At 37.8% G+C, this 17,912-nt stretch overlaps 1 protein-coding gene across 1 annotated transcript in view; it reads right to left on the bottom strand.

The window, feature by feature from the left end:
* The window catches only part of ANKRD27 (ankyrin repeat domain 27), a 1,716,109-nt gene that overhangs the window by 1,180,304 nt on the left and 517,893 nt on the right, over window positions 1–17,912 (bottom strand). The window contains exon 11 of the mRNA XM_044081882.1: window positions 13,975–14,053. Coding sequence (XP_043937817.1) covers window positions 13,975–14,053 — 79 coding nt within the window. The remainder of the gene's footprint in view (window positions 1–13,974; window positions 14,054–17,912) is intronic.

The following is a 17,912-nucleotide window of genomic DNA, read 5'->3' as shown; positions in this document are numbered from 1 at the left end:
AAGTGCCAAACAACACACCTGAGGGTTATGAGAGTGCACAGTTCTTACACCACCCTAAAATATGCAGAGGCATCATTCCTACATGACATGTAAGCTACAGGGCGATATTCTTATGTGGCTACTAAAAAAAGCTTACTTCTAAAATACATTTGTAAAAATCAAGTCTTCTTTTCAGTCTTGTTTTTCTAGAAGCCCAATAAAAACTATATCTGATATCTAACACAGGACGTTTTGTACTACAGAAATGTTACTTTCAGCAGTTTTTTACTTTGTAGAAGTGTTGTTGCTATTTATCATTAAACTGGCTACACTTTTTATTAAATGCAGTTTTATTCTTTCTTTGTACTGTCTGGAGATTTTTTATTTTACATTTGTTGGCCGGGATAGTCCGGACTGGATGCATGCCCATTTTCAGCGGAGGCCCGGGGAGAAAAGCTCCAACGGTAAGCAGATACATCATTACATATTACAAACAGACTATTTACAGAGATTACATAAGTAAGCAAGTTAAACAAGTTCCACAGGTTAGAGTTAATCCCGAGCGTAAATCAGGATTAAATTAAATTACACAGTAAGATGGTTAACAGATTTTTACACATTCTAGAGAGAGTTAGCCAGGCTTGATACAGTGACATAGCCAGTTAAGTGATAAATGTTGTTTGAGTATAGTTTTAAATTGACCTAAGGTGGAAAGTAAGGTAATATCAGCTGGAAGAAAGTTCCACGATCTACTTACAGAGTTTGCAAAGAGAGAGTCACCGGCTGTGTTATTAATTTTACTAGTCTGAATTAGTAGTCTGTTAGAGGATCAAAGCGGTCTAGGATTGTTATAGGGGGTGATAATATTTTTAAGTGCAGGAGTATTGTCCGGATTAGAGGATTTTATAGGTCATAATCAGTTGGTTATACTGGATTAGGCTGGGTAGTTCAAGCCACCCAAGCTGGTTTAGATTGATGCAATGATGTGTCCTAAATGGCAGCCCAGTGGTAAACCTGGCAATGTGGTTGTAGCAAGTTGAGAGTTTGTTAAGGATAGTCTTGTTTAAATTCGAGAGTAGAGGGGATGCATACAGAAGGGTTGAAAGAAGGTGAGAGCGAGCTATGGCAATTTTAGCTGGAGGGGTTAGGAAGGCTTTTATTCTGTAAAGTGACCCTAGTTTTTTACTGATGGTTTTGACAGTTTGGTTAACATGTAGGTCGATTTTTAGATTATTATCTATGATGACACCTAATAGTTTTGTAGAAGGGTCAGGGGAGATTATTGTGCCATCATTTGAATTTATGGTAAAGGTGAAAGTGGTAGACCTACGTGTTGGTGAAAATAACAGCATTTTAGTTTTTCTGGGATTTAGGATCAGATGACGTTCAGAAAGCCAGTTTTCTACTGTATTAAAGGTGGTCTGGGTAGCTGACCATAACTCTATTGGAGATGTGGCCGAGCAAATCAGAGTAGAGTCATCAGCATATTGGATACAGCTGACTTTTGGGATGACAGCATAAAGGTCGTTAATGAAGATGGAGAACAGCAAGGGCCCTAGTATAGAGCCTTGTGGTACTCCAAGGGTGTTAGGTAGAAGGTTAGAGAGTTTGTTCTGCCAGCGGACAGCCTGCTGTCTATCATTCAGGTAGGACTGAAACCAAGGGCTCTAGTATCTAGACAGAATGTTTGCAGGGTGTGGATTAAAAGTTGCTGATCAACCATATCGAATGCCTTGCAAAAATCCAAGAGGAGGGCTGAGGATATATCATTATTGTTGAGATTATGGTTTATGGTATTGGTAAAGGCTAGGAGGGCTGAAGTAGTGCTGTGATGAGGACGGAAGTCATGCTGAGTGTCTGCCATAAGGTGATTCTGGATTAGGTGGTACATGAGTTGTCTATGAATACATTTTTCCATAATCTTTGCAAGTGGAGAGAGTATAGCTATTGGCCTTCTTCTTCTTCTTTCGGCTTTTCCCGGTTAGGGGTCGCCACAGCGGATCACCTGTCTGCTTGTGATTGGCAGCAGAGTTTTACGGTGTCGAGTTGCCAGCCCGGCGCCCAACCTTCCACTGAAGGCACACACTCACACCTAGGGCCAATTTGGAGTGTCCAATCCACCTATAGCATGTCTTTGGGATGTGGGAGGAAACCAGAGCACCTGGAGGAAACCCACGTGACCACAGGGAGGACATGCAGACTCCGCACAGAAGGCACCCCAGCAGAGTATAGCTATTGGCCTATAATTGGAGAATTCAGTAGAGCTGCCTCCTTTGTGAAGTGCGATTACATAGGATACTTTCCAGACGGTGGGAATTTTAGATTCTACTATGGTTCGACTGATTAGTATTGAGACTGGGTAAGAAATAGCATCAGCTGATTTCTGTAGGTACTCGGCAGGGAGTTGATCAGCAGTAAGTGTAGTGGGTTTTAATGTTTTGATCAATGTGTGAATAAGTGAAACTAGCGACTGGTTGGAAGCTGAATGCGAGTAGGTTTCTAGGGGTGCTACTTTCAGGACCAGGGGAGCTAGGAGGTAGTTGGCTAGCTAGGGCTTGAACTGTCTCAGTAAAGAATCGGTTAAAACTGTCAGAAACATCTTCAGGGGTTTTATCAATAGTAGCAGCAGGGATTGGGGTTGAAGTTTGTCCAGGATGTAGTAGATTATTCAAACCTGCCCAAAACTTCTGAGGGTTATTTTGATTTACTGTCTGTAAATTACAGTACTATTGTTTTTTTGTCTTGTAAAATGGATTTTTTTTGTTTCGTTCCTGGATTGCCTGTATTTAATGTGATCTTGGGGGTCTTTAGAAGAACGCCATAAAGTCCATTCTTTGTTTCTAAGGGTAATTTTGAGTTTAGACTCTTTAGAAAGCCATGGCGCAGTTTTTGCCTTTGTTCACTTTGAACGAACAGGTGCATGCAAATCAAGGATCTCAAGGAATTTGTTAAAGTATGCTACTGCTTCCTCTAAGGGGAGGTGTTTTAGAATAGACCAATTACATGAGTTTAGTTCTTGATGGAATTTGGCAGGGTCAAAGTTTATATTGTTTCTAACCTTTCTGAGTAAGGGCTGTTGGGAATTAATGGCTTTGTGCTTAATTACATATGTGAGAAGGTGATCGCTTAGGCCATCAGGGAGGGTACCAGAGGTCAGGGTGTACAGTTGGGGTGACTATTTATGAGTACTCAGTCAAGTATGCTTTCTTTTTGGTTGGGTTTACCTATCTTGGTAGGGGTGGATATGATTTGTGTAAATGCATGCAGGTTAATATGGGTGGTTGGAGATTCTGAGGAACAGGTGCCCCAGTCTATGTTAAAGTCTCCAAGTAGGGTTTCTTGGGGGTAGTGACATGATAGCCAGTGCAGGATATCTTCAAGTGTAGATATATTGTTACCTGGGGGTATGTACATACAGATGATATTAATGCATTTATTTTTTATTAAGTTGCAATTTGGTGGCAAGAATCTCAGAGTTATTAATCTGAGGTGGTTGTATTACATCTATGGTGACATTCAACTCAGCGATCCAGCCTGTGTATGTTGTACCCAGGTGGTAACACTTCATTGTCTGTAATGTTACGTTTTAACCAGGTTTCAGATAAACAGAGAATCTCAGGGGAGTGGACATCCAGAAGTGCATGCAATTCATGTACCTTGTTATTAATGCTTCTAATACTGAGATGACAGGTTAGGAGAGAGTTAGTTGGCCTATTAATTGTAGGTTTGTAGCTTAGATTGCAAGCAGAGGGGTATGTGTATCTGAAGTGGGTGGGCCAGGGTTGGGGTGAATATCACCACCAAGTATTAGGTTAAGTCTATACTTTGTGATGAACTTCAGGATCCCCACCCTCAATACTCCACTGAAAATGGGGCCTCCTGACTGGACCTGCTTGTTGACAAGTATAAAATAAACAAGAACATTCACTTTCAACACTTACTAGGATCTAGATCCTATGCCATCAGAAAATATTGGAGAAGACAGCAATTCTCAAATCTGAAAGACATGCATCGAAAGCTGGAGAGGGTAGAAAAGTTGTATGCAGTGAAGAAAAAGGAAATCACTGCTCAAACGTTAGATAACAAGACGTACTGAACACTGTGCTGTATAATACGCAAGCTATAAAATACAGGACTGCCTGATCATCAGCTATGGAGGGACTCAGGTAAGTTCATTTGTTGTGCGAACCTTAACACCTGAAAAGATGGTTTAGCCTCAGTGAGAAAAATGCCCATATTTTAACTCCAAGTTACAAGAGTTCTTTACTCTGTCTCAACCTAGGCTGTCAATGTAACTGTACACCTTTAACCATTTAAGCAAAACAGATTTAGCTCTCCTAAAAGAATGTTGCATACATTTTTTCTTTTTTCTCTTCTATATGATTCTATATATAAAAACAAAAGTTTACAGAGAAAATTAAACACTAAATAAATAAGCACACAGATGCAAACATCTCAAGAGTTTCATCTCAGCCTGAAGCTTCTTACTTCATTTCCAACCACCATATCATAGAAGGCAGAAGGGCTACTGAAAAGAATATGCTTATAACAAAACTTGAATATGTCCTGCACAACATCTCATCTCAATCTACACAAGTGTATAAAACCTACTTTTACAAGCCATATGCAGATTTTATCAATCTCTCTCTACAGACAAAACACCATCTGCACCACATGCAAAAAGCCAGCTGGTTACCAGTAACTGCTTAATCTAGCTGGCTTCTTTCTTTCCTCAAAATAGAAAAAAAAAAAAAAAAACACTTCTGTGTCCTTCCCTCAGACGTAAACTACAGAGAAGACAGGACAACAGAACTCACACTTTTACCGACCCACCTCTGGCCTTACCACTAGAGGAAAAAACCTTCAGTAAAATCATAAAATCATTCGAAAGTAGTCTCAACCACCTTCAATCTCTACTTGATCAAATCAGAGATGACTCAGAATTCAGGAAAAAATCTCTTAGAACACCTTAAAGAAACCTTTAACTGCCATGCTTTACAGTCAAAGCGTATACACAGCTTAATCAACACACTAATCTCTTCACCCTGTGCTTAGACTTGTTTTTTTCAATTTCTAGAATAATCTGGTGAGTAAAGCTAGTTTTATACTGTAGAACAATAAAGCCCCAACTACAGTCCAGATGCAATAAAAATAATTAGGGGGGCTCAGGTCCCTGTAGGAGGTGACTGGGTTGGATGGGAATGGAGTAGCTGCTGCTGGCTTGCCCATCATGGGGGAAGGGAAGGGGTTTGGCTCATTACAAGGGTGACACCTAGCAGGAGCACTAGATGTTACCTAGTGGAGTACTAGCCAGCCAAACCTACTCAGTCATGGTGCCTCAACAGTAAGCTATGGAGAATTAGGCATTGGTAAGCATGCTTTCCCTTGGGAGACTGCAACACTGGGTTCACTGCAGTCACGGGGGGGGGGGGGGGATGGGTGCTCCCAGTGTGGAGAAGGTAGGCCCTCAACTATTGCAGTGGCACAGAAGGCTGATCAGGATTCTGAAGCAGGAACATATTGGCTTGTAGGGCTCTCACCCAGCCTGGGAATACCTGGCTTCCATCTCCTGGAACAAATGGATTGAATGGGTATCACAGTGAAGTCATCAGAAAAGGTCCCAGGGGAGCAGACAATTTTGGGAGTAACTTTGTAACTTCCAGTTATAAATATGGAATAGATAGTAAATTAACAGTGCTACTCATGCCTTGCTGGGTAGAAGTGGTAATTTCTTCTCTGCAGATGATAAAGGTAGATTAAACATGCACAGAAACTTAACAAGAATTCTATTATTGCAACCAAGTATTTTGATTAGTGACATGCTGTCGCACCTCTCTACAGTAAGTAACCAAATACAGACACAGCTGCATACTGACTGGTTAGGTACTTGATTGTTGAATACAGGCCACTTACTACAACCTAATTTTTAATACATAATGTTTTTTTTTTCCACTGTGTCATGTGACTGCGGGTAAATTTTAGTGTGTGTATCATTCGCCCTTTTGAACACTGTAAAATATATCTTAGTGGCAATCACTATTATATTTCTAGGACTTCTGTACTGTACACAATGTAAGCAACTACTGCTAATTACCTGATACCAAATGCACTCACATATAATCTTATACAAAATATTCTAAGACTATTGTAAGGTAGCTGTGTTCTGTATTTTATACCAGTTGTGCTTTACAATATATTGGGCACAGTCTGTTATTATAGTTAGTGCTGTGCATGTACTATGTCTCTGTTTACTGTGCACATCTGCACCCAAGTCAAGGCTGAAAATGGTTTTCAGACCAGTTCACATACCCATTAAGAAAGTTTAAAACTTTTCCTTAACCCACATCTAAATTATTCCATTACTTTATCACGCTTGTAAAAACAATTGTTCATAACATTTACATATGTACTGCCTGCCAAACCTCACCACGATCATTATTTTGTATTACTGTTTTTTTTTTAAACAAGAGACATCTTTTTTGAATCGTCACTTATGACAAAGGCAATCATACATTTATATAAATGAAAACAAAACCATGCTGACATTTTCAGTTACAAACATTATACATCATATATAATCCTTAATGCAGAACACTGGATAGCTCAACTCAGTTCCTACCTTCCCTTAAACCTCATTCCTCATTCAAACCATTTATTCTGCATGTACTAGTCAATTTCCATTTTTTCTATGCAATTTGCTCCTACCCATTCTGAAGACCTCACTTCCAGTTCTTTTATCTGTTACTATATTCACCACCTCTAGTACGGTTGGTTAAGACTTTGACTTCCATTTTCTGGTAACTGCTTTTTTGCAGCCACCAAAATTAAATTCAGCAAGGCCTTACCATGCATAGGCAATTCTGATTCTGTATCTCAGTTCAAAAAAATAAATTTCCTAAGTTACCCAATTTGTTCAGGTGCTCGAAACAATTCTTTTTAGTGTAAACCAAACTTATTAATCCGCTATTCATCCAAAGACAGAATAAATGACAGATTTTCTATACTTTAAAAAACATTTGATATTTACAGCTTCATTTAAACCAGGAGGAAGGTGAGCAGCCAACCGAATCTGCCGTTCAACTTCCTCTCTTTCAACTTCATTCTTAAAATCACCTCCCATTAAGTCCACATGTACCACGTCCAAAACAGAAAAAATCAATTTCTTAAAATTGGAACATTTTACAGAATGCTTGTACAGCGCATTATTCTCATCATGTTCTGTTTGATACACTAGGGGTTATCACCAGTGTTTTCCTACTGGTTAACTGTTTAACAAATTTGGTTTAAATATGGCTGCAATACTATGTGGTTGTTTGTTTCTGATGAAGTCTTCGGATGAATAGCGGATCAATAAAAGAATTGTTGAGCACCTGTTTCCACCAGGGTACTTTCTCTGTTTGGTCGTTTCTCAATGGTTCCTGGTTGTTTCGCTTTTTCATTGTTAGCCAGATTGCTCACCTACTATACACCTGATGGAGTAGTTTGCAGGGAACTTTTAAAATCTGTCAACTCATTATACTCTCAAAAATATGTTCCCAATTACCCATTTCCTCCCAATTAAACCAACATTTACAATCATCCTAAGTAAAACTTCTACGGAGTCTGCTTGAGGTATACAAATGCCTGTGCAAACACTTCCAGGAAAAAATTCTAATCTTCTACACATTGTTGCATATTTGGGAGCCAAATATATATCATCCCACTGTTTCTTTGTGTACTGCTTATCCAATCTTTCCTCCTAATTCTTTCTAACCTCCTCTGATTGGTTCCTATAGTTATTATGCAATATTTGATATGCCCTGATAACTATCCCTTTTTAACAGAACTTCTGTTCTAGATTCTACTTTACAAGTCCCCTGAGAGTGAAGGCAATCTCTAGCCTGCAGTCCAAATGTATTCTTGAACTCCTCCCATTCTATTACCTTTCCTCCTCTAATTATTTGCTCCAAATACCTTGGTTCCTTTAAACTCCAGTCCCTCTCGCCTATTCTCTGTACCTCTAATTGCAGTCATCCCTATCGACAGAATCTCTTTTCTCCATTCCATATGTTGGCTTAGTTCTCAGAATACTTTATGTAACTTCCTTAATATAATAAATATTCTGTACGGTTATTACTATTCTACTTAACAATCTGCATCCAAAATCCAAGTCTCTCATTGTTTCTTGAGCTTCACACCTGTTTCATCATCCCTTTCCACTTTAAATTATAGGTTTCTGCTTGTGCTATGTATAGGATCTTTCACTGTGCAGCTCTGAAATACCCCTTCAAATGAGGTAATCCCAAACCACCTCGTTCTATTAGAAGGATCAACTTATCTCACTTGATCCTTGCTCTCTTCTCCTCCCAAATAAAATCCTTCATAATTACTATCCAGAACTTCTCCTCTGGTTGATAAAAAATACGACTGACCTGTGTTCAAAACTAAAAGTATTCGGAAACATTTTCACTCCTTGTACCTTGCTATCCTCATCCATAAAACAGAAGTACCTGTTTCTCAGTTTTCTGTATAACATTTTAGTCTCTTCCCACATATCATTAGCTGCATAACAGAATCCTTTTTAACTCATTCTCCCAAGTACTTCATTTTATCATATCCTCATAAAAATGGGTGCTGCTGAACCAATTTGTGAGTACATAGTTTCCAGCAATTGCCTTTATTTTATCTTCATTCATTTTGTATTCCAGACAGACTTGAAACTGTCTCAGAATGTTTCAAAACACTGAAATGTCCTTTTCTAGTTTTATCAGGTGCAAAATGCCATCATCTGCAAATAAAGTCAACTCTTCCTGATTATAATACCAATTATGTCCTTGAATTTTCCAACTTCCTTACTTTCTTTGCCAATGGTTCAAACATAACACAAATAAATGGTGAAGAGGACACCTCTGCCTGGTTCCTCTGTTCAAACAGAACTTATCAGAGAGGGACAGCCACACACACAAAACTTTCACCTGCAATTCCACATATAAAATTGTAAATAACCTTATTATTGCGTCAGGGAATGCAAATGCTTCCATTGCCCTACTCATAAAATTCCAGCTAACTCTGCCGGATACATTCTCTGCATCAAGACCCACCAACAACACTGGTATTTTTTTTACAGTCTGCTTCCCTCTGAATCATCATTGTTCTATTAATGTTATCAAATGGTTGCCTTCCCTCCACAAAACCACACAGATCCACATCTATCAATTGTGGTACCACCTCTGCCATTCTTTTAGACATTAGACACTTTATAACCATGGTTTAGAATTGAAATGGGTCTACATGAAAATGGATCTGTTGAGTCTTTACAATCTTTAGGTATTACAGCCACCACAGCTTTCTTCTAGAATGTTGGTGCTTCTCCTCCTTTAAAAATACTGTTACACAAAACCTTCCAGATCTTTTTCACTTTCTTCCCTCCTAGCTTCTTAAATTTCCCCAGGTATACCATATATTCTGGGGAACTTCCTATAGATTGGTTATACATCACCATTTTATCTCATATCCTTCTATTCTGTTAGTAACAGAGACTCATTTTCATCTGACCTCTGTATTTTAATTCTTCTATAAACTTTTCCACTTGTACACTTTCACGATTTCTACATTTCTCTGCTTTATACATATTTTCATAAAATTTCCAAACTACTTCTAATACTTCTACAGGAACTCCAGTTATTTTTCTTGTTATAGGCTCTCTAAGTTTGGCAATAACCCCTTCAACTTCCTACTGCCTGAGCCATTGTGATAAGATCTTGTGAGCTCTGGAGTTAATTACCAAAAAAAAACAGTTGCTTAACAGCAATCTTTCTAAACGAATGCACATTATCTACTTAGCCCTTATTTTCTCTTTACCACTCTGCAGCTAGTCCTATTCTTGTCATGTGAGGTTCCCCCTATTATGCAATACTTTAATTTTTTGTCAGTCCCTCTAAATAATTCTTGTTACTTCTTAAACATCTCTCTTATTTATACCCTATTTTTAAACTCCACTTTCATTTTATTCCATTCCCTAGCTATATATTCTGAAGAAATTTTTATCTTCCCTAATAACTCCTGAATCATTTCCACTATGCATTCCTTAGTCTTCTCTCTGTTTAATGGATAAGTACCAGTGCCTCGTTTTATATCAATATATGCATTTTTTTTGTTATTAGTGGTCCGTGATATGAAATAGTTACTGGATATCCATCAAAACTTTTAATTCAATGCACATGCTCCTGTGAAATACACTTTCTGTCTAACCTAGCACAGTTTTTGTACCTTGAGGAACAACATGCAAGTTATTTCTAAGCTTCTATAACTGAATTCACATCTTCCATACCAAATATCTTCAGAAATGTATTCAAAAAATCTACCCTGTTTTTTATATTTTCACTTCTAGGTGCCCAGATGCATCTTCACCATTGCAAATCAAATTCCAGTCCCCACTTATAAGTAATATCACATGCTGAAAGCCGATTATATCTCCCAGTGTTTCTCAAGCTCCACTGTAGCAGTTTTGGTTGGAATATAACTACATTCCAGTGTAATATTCCTCCCCTGCCAGTAGCCCTTATCTATGACTGTTATTTTTTTCCTCTTCTATTATTGGAGCTCCCTTTTCATTTGTCACAGAAATTCGGGTGAATAACCATCATGAAAATCCTATATCAAAGTTGCATGCTCTGTTATTTTTGAATGCTTCTCCTGTGGCATAGCTATTTGCACTCTGCATTTCTTAATATAGTTCACAACTCTCTTTCTGCGTATACCTGTGAGACCATTAATGTTCAAAGATAACATGAAGAGTTTCCATTATGATAAGAAGTTATTATACCCACCTGTTATGTATAACAGCTTTTTTTTAATGTCTGGTTTCAGCTTTTTTGTTACATGCATATACTAATGTTTCACAGGTTGATCCCTATACAGTTGTTTCCAGTCATACCCATTTGAGCCTATGTCACCTTTTACAAGTCTTTTTGTTTTAATGAAAACCCTCAAAAAAAAAAAAAAAACACCCTCATAACGTATGAACTTAATACAAGCACAGAAAATTATGTGCATCTTCAAATAATGAAGTTTAACCCTCCTAATAGGAACAATTGTCCCAGACTGACAGCTGCACTCACAGGCTTTGACTGACCAAGTGATATACTCTTTCTTTCAGTGTTCTGTTTATTTTAATCAGCTCCGAGTACATCTGACTTATTTTTTTCCTCCAGATTACTGGAAGTCATGTCTTGCACCAACCTGGACCTTGAACTGCTTTTTGTTGAACAGCTGCAGGATTGTTCCCGGCCACTGTTTTCTTCTCACCTTTTATGGCTGATTTTCTTTCAGGTTCTTTGAATGTCTTTTTGCTTGCATCCAGGCAGTAACTTACAAGCCAGTAACTGAAATTTACCCATAAAAGACAAATGCACTGTCTTTCTTTTCTGAGTTTCTGTTTTCACACTGGGAATGCTGACACTAAGCTGTTACTCAGTGTGCAGCCATCTTGGAAGCCCAGACTATCCTCTGTTTTTGGAGGTTTTGCCGTGGGCATACACTGAAAATGGGCCCACAGATTAACCATCACAGTCAACAAAATAAAATGCATACATACATATATAATTTTTTTTTAAAGCATATTAAAAATAAAAATCTGGTTAATTCATTATTTTAAGCCTCAGGCTTTCTTTTCTAAAGAATAATGATCCTTTCAGACTACTCACTTGAGTTATAATGAATGCAATTCTAACACCACTGGACAGCTAGAGGTGTACCTAACCTCTAAACATAAACTTTGATGTGGGTGGCTACTACATCATGGACTACAAGAAGGATCAATCCCATTTTCTACAAACAAGAATGTATAACCATGATGACTTTTAAGCATTATTCTAGGAAATGTTAAGAATTATACTAGGAAACTATCACTTGGTATGGTCTTCTGTTTAACAAACGATAATATTTCATTAGTTGTTTTTACTGGGAATTTATAAAATATAAAAAAGAAAATTTTAAAAATAAAGAGAAAAAGATGACTACACCAGGAATATTATCTATTATCATGTAGAAGTCAGTCCTCTTTATGACCTATAGTCTGCCTCAGGCTATCTTTCCTGTTTTTATCAATGTATTCCTCTTAATTCCAGAGGCACAAGTAAAAGTGAGCTTTTGCAGTCTTGATAGATCTAGGTGATCAAATAAAATCTTCACATAATTAAATAAAGCATACCATCATGAGCAGACAACTATTATTAGACAATGAGAAGGAGGTACTCAATACATTTGCTACAAACAACTAGTCACAGTAGGTGAACTAAAATCCTGCTATCATCTTATAACAAAAGCATCACTCAGAAAATGTGATTTGGAATTGCCTCTCAGTGGCAAACAATGTAGCTGAAATATTTTTCAATAAAAATGCTCTGTATTCAGTTAAAATTTGATCACTCCTGAATGCATGAGGCACTGTATCAATGAAAAAAGGATTAATTTAAGTGGCCAATGTTGCCTCCCTCATCTCTAGTGAAGGGGTGAGGGGTGGCAGTGGGTGCTGGTTGAATCCAGCAAGCTCTACCAGTAAGGCCTGGGACTGCAGCAGTTGAAAATGGAGATTCTGAGGAACATGTAAACCTGCCTGGAAATGTGTATGCATTCTAACTTAAACTAAACTCTCATAGTGAGTCCAGGATACCTGGTACTGTGCCTCACTTTCTGTTCAAAAGTAGGTGGTGTTAGGAGTATAAAATAATCTCTCAACCTCTACTGGATAAGTGCTGCTATCTCCTGCTCTCAACTTCCCTCAGCCAATGTCCTAGAATTGTAGTAACTGAAAGGAATAAGTGGACCAAACAGAGAATCAGGAATAGATGCTTGATGGTTCTGGGAGAGATACAGGTGATAAGAGGCAAAGCACAAAAATAAAGGATCAGTCCGGTAAGCTTCAAAAATCTGTGCAAATCCACAACTCAAATAGTAAAACTGAATGATTGTTTTCGAAGTCCTGAGCTCAGGTCCTAATCATTTGCATAATTTCTTCATAGATTCATAGGCAAGTACTATGCTAGCTACCTTTGCAGGCCATTTTAAGCCAAGCCAATTTTGCTTCAAAAGGTGAGAGTCAAACTTTGTACCTTGTCTCTGTCGGAAAAAAACATCTTAAACATTATACCAACTCTTGGTAGTACAACAGAAAGAACTGCTGTGTTTTATCAAGATGCAAGCATGCAGAGGTTCTTCTTTGTTTAACTTCCTTTCATATATCTGTACATACTGTATCATTCATTTATGTTGTGCTATTCCTTTCATCCTGTACAGGGTCACAAGACTGCAGTCTGTAGTACAGCAATATTAACTTAACATTAGCATTGTTCTTTTTTCAGTGGTAGTGTGATGTACATACGTTTTTATTCATAGAAGTTTCTTCAGAACAAAAAATAAATAAGTAAATAAAGATTTGATTTGCAATACTGCATTTGAAACACCTAACAAAAATACAGCTGCTTTGAGAATGAAACTCAACCAAAATTAAACCATACTGCAATATGGAAGTTAGCAAAATAGGTACACCATAAAATATATTTTATGAAATAATTTCCTGTTTTAACATAGTTCAACTGCACCATACTTCACACCACAGGCTCTTTAGTGAGCTTACCTATACACTTAGCCAGATGTTACAGTAACCATAATCTTCCCATCAACAACTCAGCAACAATGTGCTACAAAGTGTGTCACTGCAATTGGATCTCATACCTGGTTTGTCATACATGTGGCCTAGATGCAGTGCATGAACAACTAAAATAAAACAATCTCAGTGCTAACTTGTAATTAAGTTTCAGCACTGTGTCCTGTTATACTAAAGCTTCTATAACAGCAGCCAAAAGATATTAAACACACCTTCAAATGGCAAGGATATGCAGAGTTCCACTAATACTGAACTGCCCTGTATTTTGACTGGTATCGATTGATTAATTTACAAATACACACTAAATGTGTTACAAGTGTTACATTTAAAGAATTAGAGGGTGTACATACCAGTTTGGAATCTCAGTTTTTACAAGCAAGTACAGCAAGACTGGTAGTAGGTCATCTGCACACATGGTCTCAACTGTGACTACAAAAACAAATAAGTAAATATAGTTACTGTCTGAGCAAAACAGAAAGAGCAGAAAATACAGAGTGATCAATAAAACTGCATGAACATTTGCACAGCGTGAAGTGTGCTTGTGAAACCACTTGCACACAATAATATAATGCATTCAGATCACCAAAACACCTTTAAAGATTTTCATTCTCCTACCTGAAGTATGACACTTTTATTTGTCAATAATCCTGCTTCAAATCTTGCTTTGTATACCTAATATCAAACATTGTTTTGTAACTTCTTGTATGATGGCCTACTTTTAAATTTATAAAGACAAAGCAGTCTTTTGAGAGTTATCTTGGGGGGGTACTCTGCAATGGATTTCTACTGGGATTTACTCTCGAGATCCTAATTTCTACACAATTCTTGCTTTCCCTAGCTCCAAAGGATGAAGTGTGCATGCTTCCTGCCAATACACAGTTATATCATGTGTCAAACTAAGATATGCTCAGCTCTTATACTTCACAGTTAAACCTGCATCAGATGAACAAGTATAACAAAGGCATAACACAATTTATTATATGGTTGCCTACTTTCAGAAACATCATTTTATAGTAGTGGATTCAGAGACAATCCTAAGGGGACAGAATGGTGGGGGTATAAATATATACTGTGACTGCCTGCCCACACAGCTCAAGACATGTTATGTTGAGTATGTATCATCTATATACAACATCAGGAACCCTTTGTAATAGGTCATCTTTGGAAAGAATCCCAAGCAGTACCAAAATAACTTGCAAAATGGCAGAACCCAGGAGAAGTACTGAAAAGAAAAAGACTCACAAGGCAAAGCCCTTAGGGACAGCAGTGCCAATGGAGGCCCAAACCCAAGAAAAACAATGCAAGCACTAATGCCTGGTGAAATTTTAAACAACTAGGTTAACAGGTTCATAGACAAGTACTAAGGCTGGCTGCCCTTGCAGGCCATTTTAGGCCCAGCTAATTTCCCTTCAAAGATGAAAATCCAACCCTATACCCTTGTGATGTGAGGTAAACACCTTAACCATTATGCCAAACCCAATGGCAAACTGAACATGACATAAATGTCTGCAATAAACATGTAGATGAAAAATGTACCTGAAAGAAGCCAGATCCCTAATGGAGTTGCCTTAAACTGCAACAACTAACATACAACTGACTGCCATCTGGTTAAAAAAATAGCAATCCAGTTAGAAAGGGTTAGTTTCATGTTGTCTCAATGCCATACAAGATGAAACATTGACTACAACTCAGGTGACCAAGGTTCAATTACCATAATGTGTGCTTGGGAAACAAAACAGGGAGGGTGTGAGTGAGTAGCTATGGATGATCTCCCATCTCTGGGGGAGAGTGGTCCAGTCTACTGCAACACTGACTCCCATAGTGAAGCAGGATTAAAGTTTATGGCATATACAGGGGACAAGAGGATATGTGCTTGTCTCTACCAACTACAATGTGAAGTAGCCAATCTGGACACCATGTATGGGAGCATACAATGTGTTGCTGAAAGGAAAGCAATAGGAGGCCCTCATGCTAGTGGGAAAACATTTTACTGTCCAAGGGTATGGGAACTTAACCCATCAAGAACAGAACCCTGAAGGCTACTTGCATTAAAGGCCATTTCCACTGGCTCTTACCCTAAAAGGAAAAAATAGCCAATGAAATGCAGAACGGCTGATGGTTAGCATGTAGCAGGGTTAAGACAAATATTAAAAATGAAAAAAAAAAAGAAAACAAAAAGTGTTTGCTATGCAACAGTTAAGCCCTCTATTTACAGAACAATGAAGATAACTGATTTATTTTCAGAAATTCGCAAACACCGTATTCAGATAAAACCTGAGATGAAGATGCATGTCAACAGTATAAAGGATCTTTGCACTTGGATTCCAATCTCAAAAAGAAAACTAAGAGACTGTTCTAAAGGCAGTTTTAGGTAGGAAGTGTGGGTTAGTCGCGAGGGAAATTTGATCCACATGAAAGACCATATGTTTTCCTACAATCAACAGCGTTTAACTTCAATGTCCTATATGTTATGGAAATAAACAGCAACAAATCATCTCTTATTTAACAAGGACATAATGATCGACTATTCTCCTCCTTCTTGGGTCAATTAATCACTACCAGAAACAGAACTCTCAACAATAACTAATGGATGTGACAGGACAACATATGCGAAAGTTGAGACTTCCAAGATGGCTACATATTGAGTAAAAGCTTAATTTCAGCTCTCCCAGTGTGAAAACCTTAATTCAGAAGACTGGAGTTACCACCTGTCCCACTTTGCGAGGGACAGTCCCTCTTTGGACAGTTGTGTCCTGACAAAAAATTTAAAAATGGCAAATGTCCTGAGATTTTAGGACAAAATTATTTCCTATATTTTATGTAATAGTTGCATAAAACAGTTATTCTGTATCTAAAATACCTAAATGTTATACGAAACAGAATAAACAACTAAAATGCTACAAGAATAAGCTTTTATTTAGGCAAAAAAGATAAGTTATATCCTTTGTACTGACCGTGGGTATGTGTCGGCCTGTAAAATCTGATGTTTGTACCGAAAATGTCCCACTTTGGCCATTTGAAAAGGTGGCAACCCTACAGAAGACACAGACAGTAAACTCATACTTTTGGGTAAATTTCAGTAACTGTGTAGTAAGTGCACCGTCTGGATGCCAGCAAAAAATAAATACAGAGAACCACAAACAAAATCAGTCATAAAGGTGAGGAAAAACACTGACTAGGAAAAATGCTGCAGCTGTTAAGCAAAAAGTAGTGCAAGCTCCAGCTTTGGGGCAAGACATGACTTCCAGTAGCCTACAGGAAAAAAAAAAGTCAAATATACTCAGAGCTGATGGAAAATAAATACTAAAGGAATATATCAACTCAAATAACCAAATGCTGGAAACAATGAAGGAAGCTTTAAAAAGATATTCAGTTGAGGTGACAAAAATGCAAAAAATCAGAGGTCCAAATGAAGAAAAGGCTGGCTGAATATGAGACTGCTCAAGAAGACATGTTAAAAAATAATAAGAGAATTAACAGGACAGAGCACATAGGGAAAATGAGATTTTCTGCTGTACCAGAGAAGCTGCAAGGAACAGACTGTATTAATTTTATGAAAGCACAAATAAGCAACTGGACTGGTACTCCACAGCAGGAGTTGTTAATTGAAAGGCATATTGTGTACATACTCCAAACCTGGCCATTAGAAAGCAACCTAGACCTTTAATAGTAAAGATGAAATCCTACCAGCAGAAGGAATTGATTCTGACAATAGGGCAAAGTACTAAAAGTGGGAGACAGTAGAGTGTTTGTGGAAAATGATTACTCGTGTACACCAGGTAGAACAGGAGTACATTTATTCCACTAATGAGGAAATGCTGAGAAGCAGGTGTGAGATTCAAACTGCTATACCAAGCTATTTTCAGAATATTCTTTTGGAGGGACAAAATCATTTTTTGGTGCAAAGCATGCTAAGAAGGAAATATAAAAGTTTATCCAACAAAAAGAGAGATATGAAACAAAAGGAGTTGCTCTTCTGGTAATAAAGATCACAAAGAGACTGCAGTGACAGCAAAGTTTTCTCAGTTACTTTTGAGTGTAATGGGGATACTAAAGTGAACAGGTGGCCCCTGTTTTTTTTTTCTTTCTTCATTCTCCTTGTTCAGTTTTAATAAATGTAGGCACTGCAACATAAGAAAAAGAAGAAAAGTCTGGTCAAAAGAGCAGGATACAAGAAAAACAGATATGCTTTTTTCGCTCTTGCATACGGAAATGACTATATTAAGATCTTTGGCTTGACCTAGTAACAAGTTTTAAGAGAAAACAAATAAAAACAAACATTGCCTAG

This window comes from Protopterus annectens, chromosome 8.part1 (genome assembly GCF_019279795.1).
Source record: "Protopterus annectens isolate FY-2018-M chromosome 8.part1, PAN1.0, whole genome shotgun sequence".
Taxonomy (NCBI): Eukaryota; Metazoa; Chordata; order Ceratodontiformes; family Protopteridae; genus Protopterus; species Protopterus annectens.
The sequence above is the reverse complement of the archived record's forward strand: the minus strand, read 5'-3'. Positions and strand labels throughout refer to the sequence as shown.